Source organism: Pinus tabuliformis, chromosome 9 (genome assembly GCF_031772625.1).
Source record: "Pinus tabuliformis cultivar Carrire ecotype Pingquan chromosome 9, CPIR1, whole genome shotgun sequence".
Classification (NCBI taxonomy): Eukaryota; Viridiplantae; Streptophyta; class Pinopsida; order Pinales; family Pinaceae; genus Pinus; species Pinus tabuliformis.
In genome coordinates, this window is record NC_142307.1 from 40,667,215 (window position 1) to 40,695,172 (window position 27,958).

At 39.3% G+C, this 27,958-nt stretch overlaps 1 protein-coding gene across 1 annotated transcript; it reads left to right on the forward strand.

Moving 5' to 3' along the window:
* Window positions 1-381: 381 nt before the first annotated feature.
* On the forward strand, window positions 382-16,449 carry LOC149147048 (DNA damage-binding protein 1-like). Its single transcript, XM_089441697.1, is given in 5 exon segments — window positions 382-742; window positions 803-1,262; window positions 7,419-7,731; window positions 14,333-14,372; window positions 14,375-16,449. Coding segments are annotated over 5 exon segments (3,249 nt in total).
* Window positions 16,450-27,958: the final 11,509 nt, after the last annotated feature.

The window sequence follows — 27,958 nt, forward strand, 5'->3', positions numbered from 1 at the left end:
TACCCTACATTACCAACTTCGTTACAGTAAATTTCAATACCAAATAAATTGTACCAACTTCGTTACAATAAATTTCAATACCAACTTGCTTATTGGCACCAAATGCCAATTTGAAGACCATTATTATTATTATACATAGGTTGACTTTTAATTTACATAATAATTTTGGGCTGTGTAAGGCCAAAATTATGGGATTTCTCACCCATCAAACCCACGCATTCTATCTATAGATGAATGTGTGTAAAGATTATACCCATTTTATATCATATATATAAGTCTCCCCGGTTGCTGGTGTTTGAGAGACTTTGAGTTTGACGGCTTGTTTGTGGATGTAAATTAAAAACAGAACATAGGATTTTCAAGTCTCCGAGGGGGAAGAAAATGAGTATCTGGAACTACGTTGTCACGGCTCACAAACCCACTGCTGTGACTCATTGTTGCGTGGGCAACTTTACTGGTCCTCGCGACATTAATCTCATCATTGCAAAAAGCACCTGGATTGAGATCCATTCTCTCTCCTCTGGACGTTTGCAACAAATTCTTGATGTACCCATTTATGGCCGAATCGCAACGCTGGAGGTTTTTCGACCTCTTGGGGAGCAGCAGGATTCTCTTTTTGTTTCCACAGAAAAGCGCAAGTTCTGTGTTCTTCAGTGGGATAACGAGGTTGGTGAGCTCATTACGAGAACAATGGGAGATGTCTCAAATGGTGCTGGGCGTCCTCCAGAGCATGGGCAGATTGGTAACATAGATCCGGATCGTAGGGTCATAGGACTCCACCTCTATGATGGGCTATTCAAAGTTATACCAATGGACAATACTGGACAATTTCAAGAAGCTTTCGATATCAGTTTTAATCAGAAACTTGAAATTTTGGATATGAAATTCTTGTATGGTTGTTCAAAGCCTACAATTGCGGTTTTGTACCAATACCAAGATAATATTCATAATGATCAACGGCATGTGAAGACATATGAGGTTGATCTAAACGGCAAGGGTTTTAACGAGGGGCCTTGGTCACAGGCCAATGTGGATGATGGTGCTTGTATGTTAATACCCGTTCCCATGCCTTTAGGAGGGCTTATTATAATTGGTGAGCAAAGAATTCTCTATTGCAGTAACTCTGGATCAATTCCAGTAAGATCAATTCCAATAAGATCAAACTCTATGACTATAACTAGAGCTTATGGCAGAGTTGATGGTTTTCGATTCCTGCTAGGTGACCACATGGGCTCCCTTCATTTGCTGGCCATCGCCCATCAGTACGGAGTTGTGTTGGGTATTTTTTATGGGAAAATACCAAAACCAAATAAAAATAACCACCACAGAGGCAATGCTCTGTTTCTTCTGTCCAGGATCTTTTGCAGAGAACCTCTTTTAAAAGAAATTAACTCAGAACACAGTCCATTACACAGTCACAACACATTTCTATTGATTTAAAACAAAAATACTGATACATATTTCATCCTCTGTGCAGAGAAGGATTTACAAAACAAACTCTGTCTCTTTCTCTTTTGTTTTCCACTGCTGTGGATGTTACATAAACAGCCCTCTGTTCTTCAATGGCTAAATCAAGACATTACATTCCAATTTCTATATCGCACTGTTGTGCATTTACAAAAGAAAATCGCACTATCGTGCGTAGCCACCACTCACAACAAAAAAAAAAACTACACAGAACTACTACCACACACCACTTACATAACATATATATAAAAACATATATAAAAATAACATATGGGACGTATGCCCATCACCACATTAAAAGCCGCCACCTAATTCTACGTAGACACATTAAATTTCATGACCTTTCTTCCGCGGCGGTCAACCAAAAAAAAATTCATTTTTGACGCGGACGGGGTCAGCTGATGTCACTTCGGTGCCACGTGTCGCCACCTCATTCGTCGGGCCCGATCGTTAAAGTCCGCACAGCTTCGTGCAGATCCGAGCCTCCTGACCTGATCCAACGCAATTCGCATGTCAAGGTCGTGCAAACAAAACGACCTTTAGCGGCCGGGGAGAGGGCAGTTTTTGGCGTCGTACTAGGGACGCGTGGCGGAGTGTGATTGTGGCGGCACCCCCGCTACAGAAACCGCCTTCGCCGAAAGGTGGTGCGGGGAGATCGGGGTGGTTTTCCTGAAGCCGCCGCGCTGTTCAAAATTAGAATTTAACACTCCCCTTTAATTTTAACAGCCGCACGTTCGGTCATTCCCAAGCATTTTCTCAAAAATTCGAAACTCTTCTGAACCAGTGGCTTTGTCAAGATGTCTGCAACCTGTTCCTGGGTCCTGCAATGTTCTAGGACAATTTCTCCATTGTTCACTAATTCTCTGATGTAGTGAAACCTTGTATCGATGTGTTTCGTTCTCTTATGAAACATTGAATTCTTTGACAAAGAAATAGCAGAGCTATTGTCACAAAAGGCCACTGTTGCTTTTGCCTGCTCTTGGCCTAAGCTTCTCAACATCCTTCTCATCCATACTGCCTGACATGCTGCTGCTGTCGCTGCCACATATTCTGCCTCTGCTGTAGATAATGCTACAATGGATTGCTTTTTAGAAGCCCATGAAATGGCTCTTGAACCCATATTAAAAACATAACCGGAAGTGCTCTTCCGATCATCTACACTTCCAGCCCAATCGCTATCAGTGTATCCAACCAAATCTGAATGTTCTGAGGCATGATATAAAATTCCAAACATTTTGGTACCTTTGACATACCTCAAAATTCTCTTTGCTGCCTGCCAATGTGCCTCCTTTGGCCTCTCCATAAATCTGGAAATCAAACTAACAGCATACATTAAATCAGGCCTAGTTGCTGTTAAATACATAAGGCTGCCCACAATGCTTTTATACAAGCTAGGATCAAAATCCTTGCTGCTGTCCTCTCTGCTGAGCTTTAATCCCATCACTGTGGGAGTGATGGCTGCCTTGCATTCTTGCATGTTAAATCTGCCCAAAACTTGATTTACATATCTTGCTTGAGATATAAAAATTCCTTTTTCATTTTGATCTACTTCTATGCCTAAGAAGTATCTCAACAAACCCATGTCAGTCATTTCAAATTCATCCTTCATGACTGATTTAAAATTCTCAATAAGATAGATATCATTTCCAGTGAAAATAACATCATCTACATACAAGACAACAATTAAAATTTTACCATCTTTTTCTTTGATGTAGACTGTGGGTTCTCCTTCACATTTGTCAAATTCATTATCCAATAGATATGAATCTATCCTGCTGTACCATGCTCTTGGCGCTTGCTTCAGCCCATAAAGAGCTTTCTTCAATTTGCACACTTTGTGCTCTTCACCTTTCTTCTCATATCCGAGAGGTTGTTCCACATAAACCTCTTCCATTAACACTCCATTTAGGAATGCTGACTTCACGTCCATTTGGTAGACTTTCCATTTGTTTTGTGCTGCTATGGACAACACTGTTCTCACGGTTTCCATTCTTGCAACCGGGGCGAAAGTATCCTCATAATCTCTCCCATACTGCTGCTTGTAGCCTTTGACAACCAGGCTTGATTTATGCCTTTCAATCTTGCCTTCAGCATTGCTCTTGGTCTTGTAGACCCATTTCACACCAATGACTTCTTTGCCTTTTGGTAACTCAACCAAATCCCATGTTTTGTTTCTCTCTATGGCATTCATCTCCTCATCCATAGCTTCTATCCATTTCTTATCTTTAATAGCATCTTCGAAATGAATAGGATCATCAACATGACAAAACAAGGCAAATAAGGAATTCATTCCTTCTTCATAAATTTCACTTAGATTTCTAAACTTCTTACCTCGTTCACTTGGTGTGCAAGTGCTTGAAGATGCACTTGAATTTCCTCCTTGTGGTGTGCTTGGAGAAGCACTCTCATTGATCCTCAATGGTGTACCTTGTTGTTCTTGTGTTGGTGCTGCTGTTTGGGGATTCATTTCAGCCACCTCCTCTTCATCCTCATCATGAGACAAACAGTTTTTAATGTTCACTGTTTTCTCTATGCTTCCATCCCAAGCTTCTTCCTCAATGAATTGAACATCCCTGCTTACAAAAAATTTCTTGGTAGATGGGATATACAGCCTGTAGGCTTTGGATTCATCACTATATCCAACAAGGATACACTTCTCCCCTTTGCTGTCCAACTTCCTCCTTAGCTGATCTGGAATGTGTGCATAGGCCACACATCCAAAAACTCTCATGTGGGTGACTCCTTGCTTTCTCCCACTCCATGCCTCTTCTGGCACTTTGTTCATGACTGCTTTTGTAGGACACCTGTTCAAAATATAAACTGCACAATGTACAGCTTCAGCCCAATACTCATTTGGCAAATGCTTTGCCTTCAACATGCTCCTTGCCATCTCCATGATGGTTCTGTTCTTCCTTTTAGCAACTCCATTTTGTTGTGGGGTGTACTGAGTTGTAAACTGTTTATGAATTCCATTTTCTCTACAAAACTTTAGGAATTCATTGGAGATATACTCACCTCCTCTATCGGTTCTCAAAACTTTTATATGCAGCCCGCTTTGGTTCTCCACAAGTGCTTTGAAATTTTGGAATTTCTCAAACACTTCACTTTTGTTTTTAAGGAAATATGCCCAAGTTTTTCTTGTAAAGTCATCAATGAATGTTAAGAAATATAGGCTGCCTGCTAATGATGGAGCTTGCATCGGTCCACATAAATATGAGTGGATGATCTCTAAGGGTGCCTTTGCCCTTATGCTTTTCCCTGATGGAAAACTTTCTCTATGTTGTTTGCCCAATATACAACCTTCACAAAGGTTGTCCGGCTTCTCTATCAATGGTAATCCTTTTACCATTCCTTTTCTGCTTAATAGGTTTAGACCTCCAAAATTTAGATGCCCGAATCTCAAGTGCCATAACCAATTTTCATCCTTTGGCATGCTTTGGAAGGCCTCTTGGGTGACTGCTGTCATTTCCTTCTTGTTCTTCAAGTCTGCCCTGATCCGGATAGGGAACATCCTGTTCCTGGTCATTTTTACTTCAGCAATGCATCTTTTGCTGGGTGTTATATCCATGATGGTGCATACATCATTTTTAAAGAAAACATTGTACCCCTTATGGACAAGTTGTCCAATACTCAAGAGGTTACATCTCATTCCGGGGACATAATAGACATCTGCTATGGTTTTCCTTTCTCCTTGCTTTGTAAATATTTTTACCTCCCCTTTTCCCATAACAGAGACTTTGCTATCAGTTCCTAGTGTGACTTCTGATTTCACATTTTTATCTAGGGCAGAAAAGAAGGCTATGTTCCCTGTCATATGGTTGCTGCAACCTGAGTCTAAAAACCATATGTCCTCACTATGTGTTTCAGCCATGTTACAAGCTAACAAGACATTTTCATGACTGTTGTTTTCTCTTGTAACATTTGCATTTTGTCTACTGTTCATATCATCCTGTTTCTTTCTACAATCACTTGCATAATGTCCATACTTTTTGCAATAATAGCATTGAACATTAGATTTATCATACCTTTGTCCTTGAGCATGATACTGTTCTCTTTGTTGGCTGCTGCCTTGGCCTTGGTTCTGATTTGTATTGTTGCCTCTTCCTTGTGCATTTGATGGGTTGTTCCTTCCACCTCTGTTCTGGCTTCTGCCTCTTCCTCTTCGGTTTCCTCTTCCTTGACCTCTTCCTCTTCCAAAGGACATCTGGGTCTTGAAGGCTTGCTCAAGAGATGAGTTTTCATTCCTACTCAACCTCTGCTCATGTGTTATCAGTGATGCATGTAGCTCATCAATTGAATAGTTTGAGAGATCCTTTGTCTCTTCAATGGTGGTGACTATGGCATCAAACTTTGAGGGTAAGACCCTCAATATTTTCTCCACAATCCTTCTATCTTCAATGGTTTCTCCATGAGTTCTCATTTATGTGATTACACCAATCACATGAGTGAAGAATGAGTCAATGTTATCTGACTCCTTCATGCTCAAGTTCTCAAAATCCTTTCTCAGCAATTGTAGTTTTGTTGTCTTCACTCTCTCCATGCCTTGATAGGCTGTCTTGAGGGTTTGCCATGCTTCATTTGCTGTCTTAGCTGCTGCTAACCTTGGAAACACACTCTAGTCCACTGCTAGATACAACAACATATGAGCTTTTGAATCCTTCTTCCTATTGCTCTTCAGCAGATCCTTCTCTCCCTGAGTTAATGCATTGAACTCAGTTTCATCTGCTGGTTCTTCAAAACCTTCCTCAACTATTTCCCATAAGTCTTGGGAAGCAAACAAGGCTTTCATAGTTATTGACCAGTAGTCATAGTTCTTCCCATTAAACTGTGGGAGCTGGGTATTAAACATACCCATACCAGTGCTTGTGCTAGCCATTCCTTGACTGTGTATTTAAAACACTGACTATCTCTTCAGTAACAAACAAGATAGCTATGAAAAATACCTGAATCCTTCGTTGTCTGAGTCTTCTGTCTGCCTGAGAAGTTTTGCTGCAGCAACAACCTTCTCCCTTCAGCTTCTTTAACTTCTTTAAAGAGCCTGGACCTGCTCTGATACCACTGTTGGGTATTTTTGATGGGAAAATACCAAAACCAAATAAAAATAACCACCACAGAGGCAATGCTCTGTTTCTTTTGTCCAGGATCTTTTGCAGAGAACCTCTTTTAAAAAAAATTAACTCAGAACACAGTCCATTACACAGTCACAACACATTTCTATTGATTTAAAACAAAAAGACTGATACATATTTCATCCTCTGTGCAGAGAGGGATTTACAAAACAAACTCTGTCTCTTTCTCTTTTGTTTTCCACTGCTGTGGATGTTACATAAACAGCCCTCTGTTCTTCAATGGCTAAATCAAGACATTACATTCCAATTTCTATATCGCACTGTTGTGCATTTACAAAAGAAAATCGCACTATCGTGCGTAGCCACCACTCACAACAAAAAAAAAAAAACTACACAGAACTACTACCGCACACCACTTACATAACATATATATAAAAACATATATAAAAATAACATATGGGACGTATGCCCATCACCACATTAAAAGCCGCCACCTAATTCTACGTAGACACATTAAATTTCATGACCTTTCTTCCGCGGCGGTCAACCAAAAAAAATTTCATTTTGACGCGGACGGGGTCGGCTGATGTCACTTCGGTGCCATGTGTCGCCACCTCATTCGTCGGGCCCGGTCGTTAAAGTCCGCGCAGCTTCGTGCAGATCCGAGCTTCCTGACCCGATCCAACGCAATTCGCACGTCAAGGTCGTGCAAACAAAAAGACCTTTAGCAGTCGGGGAGAGGGCGGTTTTCAGCGTCGTACTAGGGACGCGTGGCGGAGTGTGATTGCGGAGGCACCCCCGCTACGGAAACCGCCTTTGCCGAAAGGTGGTGCGGGGAAACCGGGGTGGTTTTCCTGAAGCCGCCGCGCTGTTCAAAATTAGAATTTAACAAGTTGGGGCTACTGGTCTCAAACTATATCATCTGGGGTCAACATCTGCTGCTTCAACAATTTCCTATTTGGATAATGGAGCTGTGTACATTGGATCAAGCTATGGAGATTCACAACTTATTAAACTGGATCTGCAGCCTGATGAAAGAGGTTCACATGTGAAAGTTTTGCAAACATTTGTTAACATTGGTCCAATTGTGGACTTCTGTGTTGTTGAACGTGAGGAATACATTGTGACTTGTTCTGGAGGATTCAAAGACGGTTCTCTTCGCGTGCTCAAACATGGTGTAAGAATCAACGAGGATGTTGGATATTTTTGATGGGAAAAATACCAAAAACCAAGATTCAAACACACAGAGGCAATGCTCTATTTTACCTCCACAGGATCCTTTTGTGCACAGAGAAGCTTAAAAAAAAATTTCAATGAGAAACAGAGTATTTCACCACCATAAAAGATTTCTATTCATTAAAACAAAAAAAAAACATTCACTCTGTCTCCATATGAGAATTTACACTGCTGGAAAAATTCCCATTAACATTTACTGCTGTAAAACATCCATTCACATTTACTGGTGTAAAACTCTTTTTACACACTGCTGTAAATCAAAAACAAATTACATTTGCATCCAAAACAAATGCGCTCATGGATATTACAAAACCTTCAGCACATAAAACATTCTCATTTCACCTTGCGTTTTCACCGTTCCATTACAAAAGTAAAACTGAACATTACAAAGTATATCTTGTGCACTGCTGTGCATACATCTCTGGTTCCTTTTCGCTGCTGCGAACACACATTGTCTTTACCTCCCGTGTGCCATACAAAATAATACAGAGCAAACTATATTTTTACTGCTCCATCGTTCCCCTTTTTTTTAATGGTCAACGCTACGACCTTAAGCACACTTTCACATGGTTCATATATATATATATATATAACTTAATACAAAACATAACTTATTAAAACATACAACGAACACCCATAAAAAACTTTACGTGCCGTGTAAAAACATATAACGTATACCATATGGGACATATGCCCATAACCAAAATTAAAGGCCTCCACCAAAAACTACGAAAAACATTAAAGACATTTAATTCCCTTCTCGGTGGTCAAAAACAAAAATCAAACTCTTCACGCAATTTGATTTGACGTTGGTTTGTATGCAGCTTCAATCGATCAACGGCGGAGAACACGGGAGCAGATCCGACGGTGGAGAAAGATATAGGAAGCCACTTTCATGCTGAGCTTTACCTCCCGATATGTCAGAGATGCTGATGTCAGGTGAGAGACACGCGTCTGCACCAAATCGCATCGGAGCCAAAAATACGGAAACAACTTTTACACAAAAGCGGTGCGATATGCTCTGGGCGGTTTGTGGTTTCACTGTGGTGGTTTTGGAGTAGTACGAGCGTGGTTGAAATTACAAATTCAACACTCCCCTTTAATTTCAACTGCTGGGCATTCGGTCATACCCAAACACTTCCTCAAAAATTCAAAGCTTTTCTGATCCAATGGCTTTGTCAAGATGTCTGCAACCTGTTCCTGAGTCCTGCAATGTTCTAAGATAATTTCTCCATTGTTCACCAATTCTCTGATGTAGTGGAACCTTGTATCAATGTGTTTCGTTCTCTTATGAAACACTGAATTCTTTGACAATGCAATAGCTGAGCTATTGTCACAAAAGATCACTGTCGCTTTTGCCTGCTCTTGGCCTAAGCTCTTCAACATCCTTCTCATCCAGACTGCTTGACATGCTGCTGCTGCAGCTGTCACATATTCAGCCTCTGCTGTAGACAATGCTACAATGGACTGCTTCTTAGAAGCCCATGAAATGGCTCCTGAACCCATATGAAAAACATAACCGGAGGTGCTCTTCCGATCATCTACACTTCCAGCCCAATCGCTATCAGTGTATCCAACCAAATCTGAATGTTCTGAGGCATGATATAAAATTCCAAACATTTTGGTACCTTTGACATACCTCAAAATTCTCTTTGCTGCCTGCCAATGTGCCTCCTTTGGCCTCTCCATAAATCTGGAAATCAAACTAACAGCATACATTAAATCAGGCCTAGTTGTTGTTAAATACATAAGGCTGCCCACAATGCTTTTATACAAGCTAGGATCAAAATCCTTGCTGCTGTCCTCTCTGCTGAGTTTTAATCCCATCACTGTGGGAGTGATGGCTGCCTTGCATTCTTGCATGTTAAATCTGCCCAGAACTTGATTTACATATCTTGCTTGAGATATAAAAATTCCTTTTTCATTTTGATCTACTTCTATGCCTAAGAAGTATCTCAACAAACCCATGTCAGTCATTTCAAATTCTTCCTTCATGACTGATTTAAAATTCTCAATAAGATAAATATCATTTCCAGTGAAAATAACATCATCTACATACAAGACAACAATTAAAATTTTACCATCCTTTTCCTTGATGTAGACTGTGGGCTCTCCTTCACATTTGTCAAATTCATTATCCAATAGATATGAATCTATCCTGCTGTACCATGCTCTTGGCGCTTGCTTCAGCCCATAAAGAGCTTTCTTCAATTTGCACACTTTGTGCTCTTCACCTTTCTTCTCATATCCGAGAGGCTGTTCCACATAGACCTCTTCCATTAACACTTCATTTAGAAATGCTGACTTCACGTCCATTTGGTAGACTTTCCATTTGTTTTGTGCTGCTATGGACAGCACTGCTCTCACGGTTTCCATTCTTGCAACCGGGGCGAAAGTCTCCTCATAATCTCTACCATACTACTGCTTGTACCCTTTGACAACCAGCCTTGCCTTGTGCCTTTCTATCTTGCCTTCAGCATTGCTCTTGGTCTTATAGACCCATTTCACACCAATGACTTCTTTGCCTTTTGGTAACTCAACCAAATCCCATGTTTTGTTTCTCTCTATGGCATTCATCTCCTCATCCATAGCTTCTATCCATTTCCTATCTTTAATTGCATCCTCGAAATGAATAGGATCATCAACATGACAATACAAGGCAAATAAGGAATTCATTCCCTCATCATAAATATCACTTAGATTTCTAAACTTCTTACCTCGTTCATTTGGTGTGCAAGTGCTTGAAGATGCACTTGAATTTCCTCCTTGTGGTGTGCTTGGAGAAGCACTTTCATTTATCCTCAATGGTGTCCCTTGCTGTCCTTGTGTTGGCGCTGCTGTTTGGGGATGCATTTCAGCCACCTCCTCATCATCTTCATCATGAGACAAACAGTTTTTAACATTCACTGTTTTCTCTATGCTTCCATCCCAAGCTTCCTCTTCAATGAATTAAACATCTCTGCTGACAAAAAACTTCTTGGTAGATGGGATGTACAGCCTGTAGGCTTTGGATTCATCACTGTATCCAATGAAGATACATTTCTTCCCTTTGCTGTCCAACTTCCTCCTTAGTTGATCTGGTATGTGTGCATAGGCCACACACCCAAAAACTCTCATGTGGGTGACTCCTTGCTTTCTCCCACTCCATGCCTCTTCTGGCACTTTGTTCAAGACTGCTTTTGTAGGACACCTGTTCAATATATAAACTGCACAATGTACAGCTTCAGCCCAATACTCATTTGGCAAATGCTTTGCCTTCAACATGCTCCTTGACATCTCCATGATGGTTCTGTTTTTCCTTTCAGCAACTCCATTTTGCTGCAGAGTGTACCGAGTTGTGAATTGTTTATGTATTCCATTTTCTCTACAAAACTTTAGGAATTCATTTGAGATATACTCACCTCCTCTATCAGTTCTCAAAACTTTTATATGCAGCCCGCTTTGGTTTTCCACAAATGCCTTGAAGTTTTGGAATTTCTCAAACACTTCACTTTTGTTCTTGAAGAAATATATCCAAGTCTTTCTTGTAAAATCATCAATGAATGTCAAGAAATATAGGCTGCCAGCTAATGATGGAGCTTGCATTGGTCCACACAAATCTGAGTGGATAATCTCTAAGGGTGTCTTTGCCCTTATGCTCTTCCCTGATGGAAAACTTTCTCTGTGTTGTTTTCCCAAAATGCAACCTTCACATAGGCTGTCCGGTTTCTCTATCAATGGTAATCCCTTTACCATTCCTTTTCTGCTCAATAAGTTTAGACCTCCAAAATTTAGATGCCCGAATCTCAAGTGCCATAACCAGTTCTCATCCTTTGGCACGCTTTGGAAGGCCTCTTGGGTGACTGCTGCCATTTCCCTTTTGTTCTTCATGTCTGCCCTGATCCGGAGAGGGAACATCCTGTTCCTTGTCATCTTCACTTCAACAATGCATCTTTTGCTGGGTGGTATATCCATGATGGTGCATACATCATTTTTAAAGAAAACATTGTACCCCTTATGGACAAGTTGTCCAATACTCAAGAGATTACATCTCATTCCGGGGACATAGTATACATCTGCTATGGTTTTCCTTTCTCCTTGCTTTGAAAATATTTTTACTTCTCCTTTTCCCATAACAGACACTTTACTATCAGTTCCTAGTGTGACTTCTGATTTCACATTTTTATCTAGGGCAGAAAAGAAGGCTATGTTTCCTGTCATATGGTTGCTTTAACCTGAGTCTAAAAACCATATGTCCTCGCTATGTGTTTCAGCCATGTTACAAGCTAACAGGACATTTTCTTGACTGTTGTTTTCTCTTGTAACATTTGCATTTTGTCTGTTGTTCTTATCATGTTGTTTCTTTCTACAATCACTAGCATAATGTCCATACTTTTTGCAATAATAGCATTGAACATTAGATTTATCATACCTTTGTCCTTGAGCCTGATACTGATCTCTTTGTTGGCTGCTGCCTTGACCTTGGTTCTGATTTGGATTGCTGCCTCTTCCTTGTGCATTTGATGGGCTGTTCCTTCCACCTCTGTTCTGGCTTCTGCCTCTTCCTCTTCGGTTTCCTCTTCCTTGACCTCTTCCTCTTCCAAAGGACATCTGGGTCTTGAAGGCTTGCTCAAGAGATGAGTTTTCATTCCTACTCAACCTCTGCTCATGTGTTATCAGTGATGCATGTAGCTCATCAACTGAATAGTTTGAGAGATCCTTTGTCTCTTCAATGGTGGTGACTATGGCATCAAACCTTGAGGGTAAGACCCTCAATATTTTCTCCACAATCCTTCTATCTTCAATGGTTTCTCCATGAGTTCTCATTTGTGTGATTACACCAATCACATGAGTGAAGAATGAGTCAATGTTATCTGACTCCTTCATGCACAGATTCTCAAAATCTTTTCTCAGCAATTGTAATTTTGCTGTCTTCACTCTCTCCATGCCTTGATAGGTTGTCTTGAGGGTTTGCCATGCTTCATTTGTTGTCTTAGCTGCTGCTAACCTTGGAAACACACTCTGGTCTACCGCTAGATACAAAAACATACGGGCTTTTGAATCCTTCTTCCTATTGCTCTTCAGCTGATCTCTCTCTCCCTGAGTTAATGCATTGAACTCATTTTCATCTGCTGGTTCTTCAAACCCAGATTCAATTGTTTCCCATAAACCTTGAGAGGCAAACAGGGTTGTCATGGTTATTGCCCAATAGTCATAGTTTTTCCCATTAAACTGTGGGAGTTGGGTGTTAAACATACCCATACCAGTGCTTGTGTTGGCCATTCCTTGCATTCTGATCTATGCCTCTAAATCCTTGACTGTATGTTTAAAACAAATCACTGCTTCTTCAGCAACACATAAAAAAAACTTTTGGGATACCTGAATCCTTTGCCTGAGACTTTACTCTGCTGGAGAAGATCTACTGCTGCAACAAAAGACTCCTCCCTTCAGCTTCTTTGTCACCTTCAAAGAGCCTAAACCTGCTCTCATACCAATGTTGGATATTTTTGATGGGAAAAATACCAAAAACCAAGATTCAAACACACAGAGGCAATGCTCTGTTTTACCTCCACAGGATCCTTTTGTGCACAGAGAAGCTTAAAAAAAATTTCACTGAGAAACAGAGTATTTCACCACCATAAAAGATTTCTATTCATTAAAACAAAAAAAACATTCACTCTGTCTCCATATGAGAATTTACACTGCTGGAAAAATTCCCATTAACATTTACTGCTGTAAAACCTCCATTCACATTTACTGGTGTAAAACTCTTTTTACACGTTGTAAATCAAAAACAAATTACATTTGCATCCAAAACAAATGCGCTCATGGATATTACAAAACCTTCAGCACATAAAACATTCTCATTTCACCTTGCGTTTTCACCGTTCCATTACAAAAGTAAAACTGAACATTACAAAGTATATCTATATTGTTTTTCTTTACCTCCCGTGTGCCATACAAAATAATACAGAGCACACTATATTTTTACTGCTCCATCGTTCCCCTTTTTTTTTAATGGTCAACGCTACGACCTTAAACACACTTTCACATGGTTCATATATATATATAAAACTTAATACAAAACATAACTTATTAAAACATACAACGAACACCCATAAAAAAACTTTACGTGCCGTGTAAAAACATATAACGTATACCCTATGGGACATATGCCCATAACCAAAATTAAAGGCCTCCACCAAAAACTACGAAAAACATTAAAGACATTTAATTCCCTTCTCGGGGGTCAACAACAAAATTCAAACTCTTCACGCAATTTGATTTGACGTTGGTTTGTATGCAGCTTCAATCGATCAACGACGGAGAACACGGGAGCAGATCCGACGGTGGAGAAAGATATCGGAACCCACTTTAATGCTGAATTTTACCTCCAGATATGTGAGAGATGTTGATGTCAGGTGAGAGACACTCGTCTGCACCAAATCGCATCGGAGCCAAAAATACGGAAACAGCTTTTACACAAAAGCGGTGCGATATGCTCTGGGCGGTTTGTGGTTTCACTGTGGTGGTTTTGGAGTAGTACGAGCGTGGTTGAAATTACAAATTCAACAGAGGAGGCATCTGCAGAGATTTCAGGCATAAAAGGAATATGGTCTTTAGATCCTCAACTCTCGACAGTTTTGATAATTTTTTGGTGGTGAGCTTCGTCAGTGAGACCCGTATACTTGCATTTAACTCAAAAGATGAGCTAGAAGAAACAGAAATACAAGGATTTGTCTCTGATGCTCACTCCTTATTTTGTCAAGTTGCTATTCATGACCAGCTTATTCAGGTAACAGCAGGTTCTGTGAGATTGGTAAGTGGATTGTATAGAATTTTTTTGTATGAATGGAGAGCACCCACTGGATTATCTATAATTGTAGCTACAGCTAATGCTACTCAGATTTTTTTGGCCATTGGAGGGAGTCAGCTTGTCTACTTGGAAATTGAAGAAAGAGGATTAACAGAAGTGAAACGTTTGGCCGTTGAGTTTGATGTATCTTGCCTGGATATACGTCCTATTGGTGAAAATCCTAACCGGAGTGAATTGGCAGTTGTTGGACTGTGGAAAGACTTTAGCATTAGGCTTTACTCTCTTCCTAGTCTGGAGTGCATTAAAAGGATCCACTTTGTGGAAAACGTTCCACCCCGATCTGTTCTCCTTTGTGATTTTGAGGGGATTTCATACTTGCTATGTGGTCTTGCTGATGGGCATTTATATTACTTTCCTGCATTGAATATTAACAACGGAGAGTTTTCTGATCATGGGAACAAGATTTCATTGGGTACAAAAGCAGTTACTCTCACGACTCTTCGCAATAAGATGATAACTCAAGTGTTCGCAGCATCGGACAGGCCTGCAGTTATTACCAGTAGCAACGGGAGTTTGGTGTATAGTAATGTCAATTTGGAAGATGTTAATCATATGTGTTCTTTCAATTCAATTTCATTTCCTGGCAATGTTGCAATTGTCAAGAAAGATATGCTTACTATTGGGTCTATTGATGACTTTCAGTTATTTCTCTCCTCCTCAAGATCTCTTAGGGAACGTGCTTATCGTATTTGCCATCAAGATGTGTCTCAAACATTTGCCATTTGCAGTGAGAAGTATGAATATGATCACAGATACAAGATGATGACAGAAACAGTAAAGTGCTTCGTGCATCTGTTAAATGATAAAACATTTGATATTATTTCATCATTTGCCCTTGGCACTGATGAACATGGATCTTGCATTCTGAGTTGTTCATTTGCAGATGACAACAATCTCTATATTTGTGTCGGGACAGCGTGTGTTTATCGTGTGGACAGTGAATCTCGCAGGGGCAGAATTTTGGTATTTAAGTTTGAAGATGGGCAACTGCAACTGGTTAGTGAGATCAGGACAAACGGAGCTGTTTACAATCTCACTGCATTCAATGGAAAATTAGTCGCAGGAATCAACGAAACAATTGAGGTGTACCAATGGATGCATGCTTCGCGAACGTTGAAGTATGGATGTGGACATCATGGTCATATACTCTCACAGCATGTTCAGTGTAGTGGAGATTTTATCGTAGTTGGGGATCATATGAAATCTATATACTTGTTGGAATACAACAGTGATGGGGAGCAGGGAGCTGTGTTGGAAGAGAGGGCTCGTGATAATAGTGTAAAGTGGATGAGGGCTGTTGAAATTCTGAGTGGTGACATATACCTGGGCGCAGAGAACGATTTCAACATTTTCACAGTGAGAAAAAATAGCGGTTTTGCAACTGATTCTGAAGGGGAACGAAAATTGGAAGTTGAAGGTGAATACCATCTTGGAGATATTGTGAACAGGTTCAGGCATGGATCTCTTGCTCTGCCTGCGTTGGGCTCGGAGGGCAGCAACATTGCTACAGTTATATTTGGGACAATAAACGGTATGATTGGTGTTATTGCACCTCTTTCACTTGAGCAATATCAAATTCTCGAAAAATTGCAAATGAATCTTGTCAAGGTAATCAAAGGAATAGGGGGCTTAAGCCATGAGCAATGGCGGTCATTCAGTAATGAAAAGTACACCAGAGATGCGAAGAAGTTCATTGATGGTGATTTAATCGAGTCATTTTTGAAACTAAACAGAAATCAGATGGAGGAAATTGCAAATCCAATGGCTGTTACAGTAGAGGAGCTACGCAAGATGGTACTACAGCTGAGGTTCTTACGTTGATATGTTCATGATTGACAAACTTTTAAACATTATCTTTTCTCTCATCAAACTTTGAATAAATTAAATTTCGATTAAGTGTATTTTATTTTAATTGGTTCTAAAATGTATTAGTCATATGTGCTTCGACTTTATTAATCTAAGAACTTGAGTGTGTTAAAAATATCTCTAAATTAATATTCTTATATATTAATGATTATTAAACTTATATAAATTTACAAACTAAATTAATTATTTTGATTTATTATGTCGTATTCAAATTTATCTCGAGGACATAAATTAAAATTTTATATGTATTATTTTTATACGAAAATACACTCCATAGAAACTAGTAATATAAACTTTACCTAATAATAAATAATAGTATTAATAATTAAATAGGATTCCACATAAGATATTTCCTCTTAATCTTTTCTCTATAACATTTTTTCACTATGACTTGAAGATCTTCCTTATTAACAAAGTGCAACATCACCAAACTATTGGGTGTTCATATAAAGGAATAACCATTTATTGGAATGCATGGGTACCTAATTGTTGCAACTACATGTTTAGTAGGATGTTCCTTTGTATAATGGTTCATTTAACCTCTTGACAAACTCCCCTTCGAATGTAAAACTCCACTTCTCAGAGTTTACAACAACAATATGGTCCACTCAAAAAGCATCTATTCAACACATGGCCCATTCTTAAGTGGTAAAGAGCTTCCTAACATAGCCTATTGAACTAAACTAGAAAATATATATATGTCATCATCAAGATCACATGATAAATGACTATGCATGGCTCTCTAGGTATTAGAACAATATGCCCTTTACATGCTACATATACAGGTACACACTCCATCTCATGGAGATGCTTGGTATAAAATTCTTTAAGGATAAAAACATCAAAACATCATAGACTTGTAATGAGTACAATGTATATATATCATAATAATATAGTCAAGAGTTTGTTATTATTCAACTCATGCAAATATACCTTAGATTTTCCATCACCATCCAACATCTATTGTTGCTGCTCAAACCAATATACTCTATTGCCATAATCCTTCCAAAAGAACTATCACCTATTTCTCTTGGACCAAACTCCAAAGATATCTATCTTATATCCAAGATCTTTTTCCTCATTGTAAACTCATCATTCCACTCCAAAAAAATCAGCTTTGTGCTAATCTTTGTTTCTCAAATGAAAACAAGTTAACTTGCTTCCACCTCAAAAAGTGTCCATGGTCCTCCCTTCACCTAAAAAATTGTTATCATGTACTTGTTGGAAACTAATCATACCATTGATACCTCAAATTAACTGACAACTTGTTGTACTCTAGGACCATCGTATGGACCTACTTTCATCTATCGAGATATACGATTGCCATCCATTGTATTCACTAGTTTTCTAGAAAAGTAGTTTGGATATGGCATGTATCCATCTCAAACCTACATTTTCTATACAAATGCTTAAATGGGCTTAGAGTGCAGCATTGATAAATAATATATGGTCCAAAAAACTCATAGCTAGAATGTAATGACAAAAATGCATAGACTTGGTGCCTTAATCTTGAATCTTCCCAACTTCACCATGTAGTTGTTAGAATAATCAATTCTAAAAAAATGCATTTAGATATTGAGTTGACCTGGCTGGATATGTATCTTTTACAAATCCCAAGTAAGGACACAAATTCAAGCTCACTAAGCATGCACTGTAAACTGATCCAAGGTATTTATCATCATCTCATAAAAAATTGAAAAGTAGGTCCAACACTCCCCCTTAGCAAATACTTGTCTTAATCTTATCAATTGATGTCTACATCTTCTTTGTAGTAGACACTCCAATAGACATTGAAGAACCTCTTGGTCAACAAATTAAATATATGGTCCATCATAGTACTATCATCACGTACTTTGATCATGCACACATCACGAAATTGTCAATGTCCATACAAAGGAACAACCATCCACCTGAATGCATGAGTACCTAATTGCTACAGGCACAAGTCTACTTGGATGTATCTTTGTGTACATGGATCATTCAACTCCTTGATGAACTCTCCCTAAAAGTGAAACTTCACCTCTCAGAGTCTACAACTAACATATGGCTCATTAAAATGCATGTGACCAACACATTGCCCACTCTTCAAAGTGTTAAAGAACTCACTAACAAATGCTACTAAACTAGACAAAGACATCTAAGTCATCAGGGCACGTGATAGATGGGTATGCATGCCTCTTAAGGTCTTACACTGATATGTCATTTTCCTGTTACATAGATATGAGTACAACACACACTCCATCTCATAAAGATACTTGATACATAATTTCACCTCTCAAAGTCTACAACTAACATATCGCTCATTGAAATGCATCTGACCAACACATGGCCCACTCTTCAAAGTGTTAAATAACTCACTAACAAATGCTAGTAAACTAGACAAAGACATCTAAATCATCAGGGACACATGATAGATGGGTATGCATGCCTCTCCAGGTCTTACAGTGATATGCCCTTTTCATGTTACATAGATACGGGTACAACACACACTCCATCTCATAAAGATACTTGATACAAAACTTTTCAAGGACCACTACGTCAAAACAACATATAGACTTTCTATAACTACGATGTGTGACTCACATAACAACATGGTCATGAGTATGCTTTATTCAAGATGACTTACACAAATATTTACTTTCTTTTTCCACCACTGTCTAACCTCGATTATTGCTCCAACCATCCTCCTCTGCCCCCATCATGCTTCAATAAGCATTGATTCTGCCACAAGTATCATTTCCTACATTCTTAGGACCAAATTTCAAAATATCTCTTTGTTTTAACCAAGACCTCTACGTCCTCTCTATTGCAACCATATCATTCCACTCCAAAAAAAATTGCTTGTAATCTTTGCTTCTCCAACGAGAACAATGCAACTTAGTTCCATCTTAGAAAGTTTGCATGCTTCTCCCTTCACCTAAAGAATTGTCATCATGTACTAATTGGAAACCAAAGTGCCATTTATACCTTAGATCGACCCAAAACCTGCTATACTATAGGGCCTAACACCAATCTAACCATGAAGATTAAGTAATTGGCCATCCTATGGACTTAGTTCCATTTACCAAGATACATGGATGCCTCCTGTTGTACTTGCTATTTATATGGGTAAGTAATCTAGATGCATGATGCATCCATCTCAATCTTATGATTTTTTATGTACATGCAAATTAGGACTTAAAGTGCACTATTTGACAAACAGTTCATGAAGCAAAATTTGTCGTTGGAACATTCCACATTACTTCTTCACTATGAAAACTCAAGAATGACTTTACATAAAAAAAATATTGCAGCATGAAATATATCAACAAGATATACACATAATAGGAATACCATCTTCTTTTACATTCATAGACATACTTGAAGTCTTTGGAGTTATATAACATGCTAGTTATTATGGTTCAATCACCATATTGAAGTTTCTTCACAGAGCAATTGTTAGAGTAGTTGATTATAACAACCATGCACCCGCATGTTTAGTTGACTAGGCTCAACATGTTTTTATTCACAAACCTCGTGAAATTTCAAGAACACAATTTCACTACAAACTAAATGCTTCTTTCCACCTAGATACCTTCATTACTAGTAATCTCTACTAGCATACTCACAACAACCACTAGAGCATTTCCAAAGCTTTGTATTCATAACAACAACATCCACTACTACACAATTGACAAGGGAAAGTGACACACATAATAATAATATTGCCTAACTCATTAATGCAGTCCACAATCTTGAACCAAAAACTCAATGCACTCTCAACTAGTTAACCTCTTCATTTAAACTTGTTGTGCAACTTCACACTTATGAAGGATCGGCAGTCGTGAACATCTACCCTTCGAATCTTTGTGCAACTGGAAGCCACAACCATCGAGAAGGTCCTCATGCCATTGAACAAATACTTTGGTGATCTTTGCTTATGACTCCAACACCAACTTCCCCTTGCGCCTCTATTTAGTGAACCCCAGTGGGACATTTAGATGGTTGATCTAAGATTTTTGTGGGAATGGGTAATGATGTTGTGATCTTCCAGAGTAGACTCCACAATAGGTATGTTTTTGGACAACATTTCGAATCAGGTAACATGATTTGTCATCATGATAAAAGAATCACAAAGAAGAACAAGAAAGGAGAACAAGCAATAAATATAAGATTAGAATAAGGTTGAGTAGATGGGAAAGGAAAGGTAACTTTACATGAAGTATTGATGACAAAAATAGTACCTTAAGTTATGTGTTTCACTTATGTTCATGGTTGATTTAATGGGCATCCAAGAAGCAACCCATGGTCAACATTTCATCAGCAGAAGCAGAGTACGTAGCAACAGAAGCTTAACATGCCAGGCAGTTAGGTTAAGAAGATTAATAAGTGATCTTGAGTCTAAAAATAAAAAGGAGCCAACTCCTATTTCCTGTGATAATAATTCAGCGATTTCACTTTCCAAAAATCATGTGTTCACCACGAAAGTAAATACATTGATACCATATATCACTTCGTTCATGATCTTGTCAACAATGGCGATATATCTCTTCAATTTTGTGGATCCAGAGATCAACTAGAAAATATCTTCACTAGTCCATTGGGAAGAAATGTTTTTGAGTTTCAAAGACAAAACTTAGGTATTGTAAGTAAATGTAACAATTTAGACTAAGGGAGAGTGTTAAAGTATAGCAATCTCCCCTGTTAACTAGAGTGAATAAGTAGTTACATGTTAACTCTAGTGGGACACTTAGTTATCAGTCCAAACTATTTTTAGATAACCAATCTTTTTAGAGTTAATTAATTCTAGATATCTCTAGAATTTCACAGAGCTAGATAATTCTAGAAATTTCTCTATACATGGTAAAAACTATTTATTGACAAGAAATATGGCCCAAGTTTTTTTTTACGTTGTCTTCATTAGTGTCTGTGTGTGTTCCTTCTATCGTCCTCGAGCTGCTCCATGCACTTGTCATGCTTCTCTTTCTCACTTTGACAACATGTGATTTTTTATAATGGCGTCTCCTACTCTTCAATCTAAAAGCATTACATGGGTTCATTAGATGGGTTCACTTAGGCACTAGGATTCTCCAAACTTGGTTGTTCTAGCCTCATAATTTGAAACAAAATCGTCTTGCTTGATATACTCTTCCTTCGATAAATTTATCCATTTGCTTTAACCTCTAGATCATGTAGCACTTATTCCCGTTTGTTAGAAAATTATATATTACAGAGCAATGGAACAAATAAAATATTTCAAAAACACAAATACAAAAACGCATAAAACAAGAGAGAAACAGATATATGTGGTTCACCCAATTTGGGCTACATCCACGCAGAAACAACTAGTCCTTCCTTTTATATTATCCATCAAAATGAAGAGATACAACCTACAACAAATTCGTTGTAGTTTCCTCTTCGCTCTCACACAACCTCCTCTCTATCTCTCAGAATAACCATCCAAAACCATAATACGATTCCCTCATATAAACCAAGGGTTGACTTCTAGGGAAAAAAATCCTAAATTAACATAACTTCTACTGTAAGATGATTCACTTAATGAAAGGCCCAGATTGACTATGAAATTACAATAATTTACAAGGCAATTTTTATCTATTTTTAGCTTCGAGGGTGCAGTCCCCGAACCCCTGCCAAGGGGGGGCTCTTTAAAATTAGTTGACGCCCCCCCTAGCGGATATCATATAGGCGGCGTTGCCGCCACGTTTAGGAACTGGGGTCCAACGCGGTTGAGACCCTTGATTCAAGAAGATAATCACGCTCCACACCCAACGCCACTTCCTCCAAAGTGAGACATTAATAAATTTCAATAACACCGAGACAACCAAGATCCTAAACCACACTGAAACTCCAACACATACTCGCAAGTTGTAAATTATTTATTTGTAAGTTTGAAAGTTTCTTTGACAAGACATTATGTTGTGGGATTCTTCTATTCTTTCAACAATGCAACCACATGGTGCAAAATCTTTACCCATTTCCAAAGGGGATTCTTTTCCCATGAATTTTGAGCAACCACAAGCGACTTTAGCAATAGATTGTCTAGTTATGATGTTGAATAGAGGCGAGGAACCAATTTCTCATAAAATGGCTTGTAATTTTAGGCTATCTCAAGATCTTCTAGGGTCACGATAGTATGTGCCTCGAAGAGAACTACATCGACTCCATTGCAGTCAATCTCTAGCTTACCCATCTCTTCATTGATTTGAAACTTGATTGTAGCAAGATACCATGTCCAAACACCTTTTCCAAGGATTTTCTCACTGCTTCCATGATGTATTTTTTCGACATGATCCACATATATCTACACAGCATTAGTCCCTTTTACTTTCTTTGTGAATTTCTCTCCACACTAGAAATTCCTCTTTTCTTCTACGAGCCATATAGATCAGTATACAAGCTCTTCTCCTTCATGTGGTTGTCTATACACTGACAGGTGTAGGATGGGAAACTCTATTTTCTTCCAGCGTGAGGCTCCCTCTATACATAATTTGGTGGATAAACAAAAAAACATATCACAGGAAATCTACTCTACTCTTCACATGTCCTTAACCCTCATGCAAAGTAGCGGTCTAGTGCTCCTCGTACCATGCTAAGATGGTGGAGAATAGATCATTATTACACACAAACATGTATGGAGATCTCTACATTAAACAATGCAATTCTACACGTATTAAAACATTAAATTATGTTTCAAGATGCAGTCTCTTGGTTGAGTAAATATCTCAACTATACATCAATCTATGAGACTAACTAGTTGGAGGGAATCTCTCAACCCACTAGGCCTAAACAAACTCCTAACTAACAGGAACAAACTCCTTCTTTTAGAGTTTGTAACTCCACCAATAAGGAACAATAAATTTAAATAATAATAAAAATGATCACACTCATCAAGCAAGTAGGAGTTATATACTCTAACATTGTGGCAATGAGTCATGCACCACAAAATGAATACCATCCTTAAAACCATAATGGCTAAAGCAACAACCTTGGTCACTATAGAATGGAACAACACACCAAACTTGAAGAGCACCATCATGTGCCCGCCCCTTTGCAGAACACCTCAACTGTAGGTTAGAATGCCCCCACTCTTGATTCATTTTCCTCGATTCGCATGGGAAATCTCACATCTCTCTTATTGGCTTATAATTCAGATTGACCATGTTGCATTTGTACGAAATAGCACATGTTCCTCCTCCATAACCAAAATGGCATGTAGAATAGTGAGAAGGAGAGGATCTAATGAGTTAGCATATGTAATTATAGGGGAAGTGATATTGGGAAAAGAAGAGATAGGTGTTTTTGATATAATCTCCATAGTTACAATACTCGTTTTCTCCTTAGCCTTATCATCTGTGTTTCCTTCAAAGGAGGAGTATTAATTTCTTAACTAGGATTATGTTGATGTAAAATACTTACACACTGAGAGCTATCTTCATGAAACTACTTTGTTGTAGTTTCTTCTCATTCTTCATCTTAAATAGGCACAACAAAAATTTATGCCTTGTCTTCTATAGTTGGGCTTGTTCACTATGGGTTTTTTCAAGTAAATCCCATTTTAACTGTAATTTGTCTTCCATAAGTTTTTCAACTTGTAACTGAACTCTCTCGATAATAATATTTTCAGATAGCAATTCTTCCACTAAATTTGATCAACAAAAGGTTGATATGCTTGAGTATGTCATGTTTGAATGCTTGCAAACTGTGAATAAATTATTGGAGGTGAAACTAAAATTAAACTACTTGTTGACCAATTAAAAATGGTGCCCCCATCAATAATCTTGTGCATGATGGGGACCCATTAAGTTTTGAAATGGTTTGAGCCTTTTTCACCAAAAAACTTACATTATAATGAAGTTGCCATGATGGTAGGGATTTTATAAGATTGAGTAAAATATAAATTGGAAGCTTCAAGATGAAACTTATTCTCATCCTACCACCATTCCTCAATCAATCTACACATTTCCAATTTATATGGTGTGCATTATTTTGCTATAAATTTCTCAAAAATAAGTATTGTCGGGGTTCTATTTTACTTGAGGTACTCGATACATTAGGTCGAGGTCATCAGGCATGAACGAGGGCCTGACATAACCATCAGCTCGAGCTGCAGTGCCTGAGAGTCTTTGCTGTCTCAACTTCATCATCACATGGATCATCATAAACCACTGGCTTCGAAAGATCAACTGCGATAGATTCATGACCGTGATCCAAAATGGAAGAAAATGGATCATGACCGCCACGATTATAAAAATCAATTAATTCTTCGGCATCCTCATGATTAGATAAATCAAATAGAGGGGTAGATGAAAAGCAAACAAACTCATCCTCTATGTTTCCGGAAAAGACAGATGAAGGATCAAGTGGATCTTCAATGAATAACTTATCCTCTCCATTGTCGAATTATGGACTAACATTTGGTGAGTCTTGTGAGTGATCAACAATGGGTGCATCCGTGGATGAAGACACACATGAAAAATCATGGATGGTAGGTTCACCAAAGAGGCTAGGAAAGAACGGAGGGGGCTCAGATGAAATGGAGTCATCCTTCATCGAGTGTTGATGTTCAAGCTCCCACTCATACTCTTCATGAATGGAATCTCATGTTGGTTGTGCAACACCAACTTTGTCAATGGGTTGTTCCTCATTCACAACAAGTGAAGAGTCCAGAATGGATGAACACAAGACATCATCATCCGCAGGAACACCTGAGTGTGAAGATGGAGGTCAAAGAAAAGAATGCACATGCGAACTCGAAGGAATCAGAACCAAATCTACGTGAAAATTGACTGGAGTGATGTTGGGAGGGTATGAAGGATGAAGAAATGTGCGAACATGATCCTCAGCATCACTGAGCGATGGTGGAATTGTTGAATGAGAGGGGGGCGGATAGTCCGTTGAGACAGTGCATGCTCCCTCATGCGATTGCGCAGTTCCACCAACGAAGAAGGTTGAGTGAGGCTTGACATCAAGCTTTCTCTTGGGACGGGAATATTTCTTAAGATAGTACTCTAACCAATCCCAAAGATAAGCAAACTTCATCTAGCTCCTCGGAGCGTGAAACTGCAAGTCATGGAAGCGCTGCCAAAAATCAATAATGGATTCATGCGAAGCCTTCGGTTGTTGTAACAGTTTCAGGTCAATATGGTATGGATCAAAATGATAGAACTTGTCTTCAGTAAGATCACAGAATTGCTCAAATGAGTGCACGGTGTCAGCTGATAGGCTGAGCACCCAACGAAATGGAGATTCGCGAAGTGTGAATGCAAGTAGCAGACCGACCTGTTCATCAGTAAACACATCTTCCTCATAAATCATGGAAAGAAAGTTATGTAAGTGCTCAGACCAGGCCACTTTACCTTCACCATCATACGTGTGAGTGGACAAGAGATCAAAAAGCTTCCCCGAGGTGGAGACATCTTCACGATTCGAAAACACCTCGGGGGAAGAAGAATGCAAGACTCCATGAAATATATGCAAAGGTTCAAAATTGGAAGAGAGGACACTACTTGTCATTAGGCCCTCCTTCTAGCACCAGAAATGTTGACGGTGCTAGACCCGCCAACATGTCAAGGGGATCTCCCCAGTAAGAAGTCCCAATTAGACCTTAGACCGTTTGGTGTAGGAGTCCCAATAGTGGGTCGTAAGGTAATGCCTTGACCTTGGTGTAGGAGTCCCAACAGTGGAACTTTACAACCACATCCACCTGCTCCTCCAAAGAGATATACTAGCCCCATGCAGTGGAGAAGCCAAGGCACGTTACAATATTGTCTAAGCCTTCTTCAAAATAGTCTTAATAGAAGCTTGGTTGACCAAAAGCCTATACAATGAGTTATGAGGGACTATTTATAGCAAAGGGTGGAGTGACCCTTGACATTACCCTTTGTGACAATTCAACTACCCTCGTGACTCTTCACCTACTCTATGACTATTACATCCAACTGTTGACACTTGACATGACTCAACATTACAATGCACATGTACTCATGTGAGACAACATCGCTTGATTAAGCCTTGCAAGACATCACTGACACTCGGTCCTTTGTGGTGAGACCAACTCTTTGACATGCTTGTGATGGTGGAGCTAGTGAGCTGATGCAAATCTTGGTCATCCATGATGGTGTGCATGCACCTCATGGTGACATCTTGCTGAAGCGAACTCTGCTTCATTGCAACCGGTGCATTGGTTTGGCCCCTTCATCCAACTCATCTGCTAACATGCGCATGGTCTTCTTAGGTGCGGCTGAACTGGAAACACACTGATGCATAGTGTCTGTGTTGATCTTCAAGTGTGTGCTTGTGGTCATGCACATCAACTTGCCAAAGTACTCGTTCAACTCCAGTTGGACTTGATTCTTCTCTTCGCCTTGGTGAGTGTATTGAATGGGTTAGATTGCATGTGTGTGCACAATGACATGCATGTTGTTGAATCCCTTGCATGCGATCAACCACACTACTCACCATGTCTGCTCTGTGGTAGCTACTCGGATGGATCTCTAACTTATCCGAGTGCAGTTTCATCTGTGACTGCACGTTGCACCCACTGCTGTTCCTGTTCCTGTTGCAACTCATTTGTCTATCTATGCAGCTTCATGTTCTTCCTGAGTTGCTGCTTCAGCACATGAAACTCCTTATTTGTTCCATATTCTACCTTCGCACGATCTTCATTCGCGTCGTTACTTCATATCCGGAGTCTCCAAAGTTGCTTTCATCATCAATGGACCTGCTTGATCTTGCAACTTTGTTCCGCCTCTGTGTTGTCCACAACCTTCCTCTTTCATTCGTTGCATTCGCTGCATTCGGTACGATGCCTTTAGCTTCTATTCATGATGATGCTTGCTGTGATGTTGCTGCTTGATGTCCTTTTGTATGAACAACTTGATGTTTTCGTGAGTAGGCAAGATCATAGACACTTGATTGACTGCATCCCCAAGCATGCTCTAAACGGTATCTTTGTCTCTGCTCTCCTGGGAACCATTGTACTTGTATTGTTGAGAGGCAGATGAACACTTGTGATACCTAGGGACATTGCAACACTCATAGCAAGCATTCTATCAGCCGAAAACCAAAAGGAACATAAGACTTGACTTGCAACATACCTGGTTGAATGATCATGAAGGTTGCACAATTTCGGCTGGGAGGTCGAGAGATCGACTGCCAAGACTTCTCAAGGCACAGTATGGGCTGCTACGAGACTGGTTGACTGCTGAAACTATGCAATGCACAGTCCAAGCTGGCTGCTGACTACTGGGATTGCGCAATGCCCAATTCCAGCTAGGAAGGACTACTGGCCCAGGGACAAATTTGCACAATTTCTTGGGCCAAGCAGCCACTGTCCTCCAAAAATACGAAAAACAGTCTTGGAGGCTAGTTTTGGAAAGGAATGTGAAAATCTGGAGAGGAAGGTGAGCCTTCGTTTCCCAGATTGCGTAATGAAACCTTGGTGAAGGCAGAGCTCGGGCCAAGG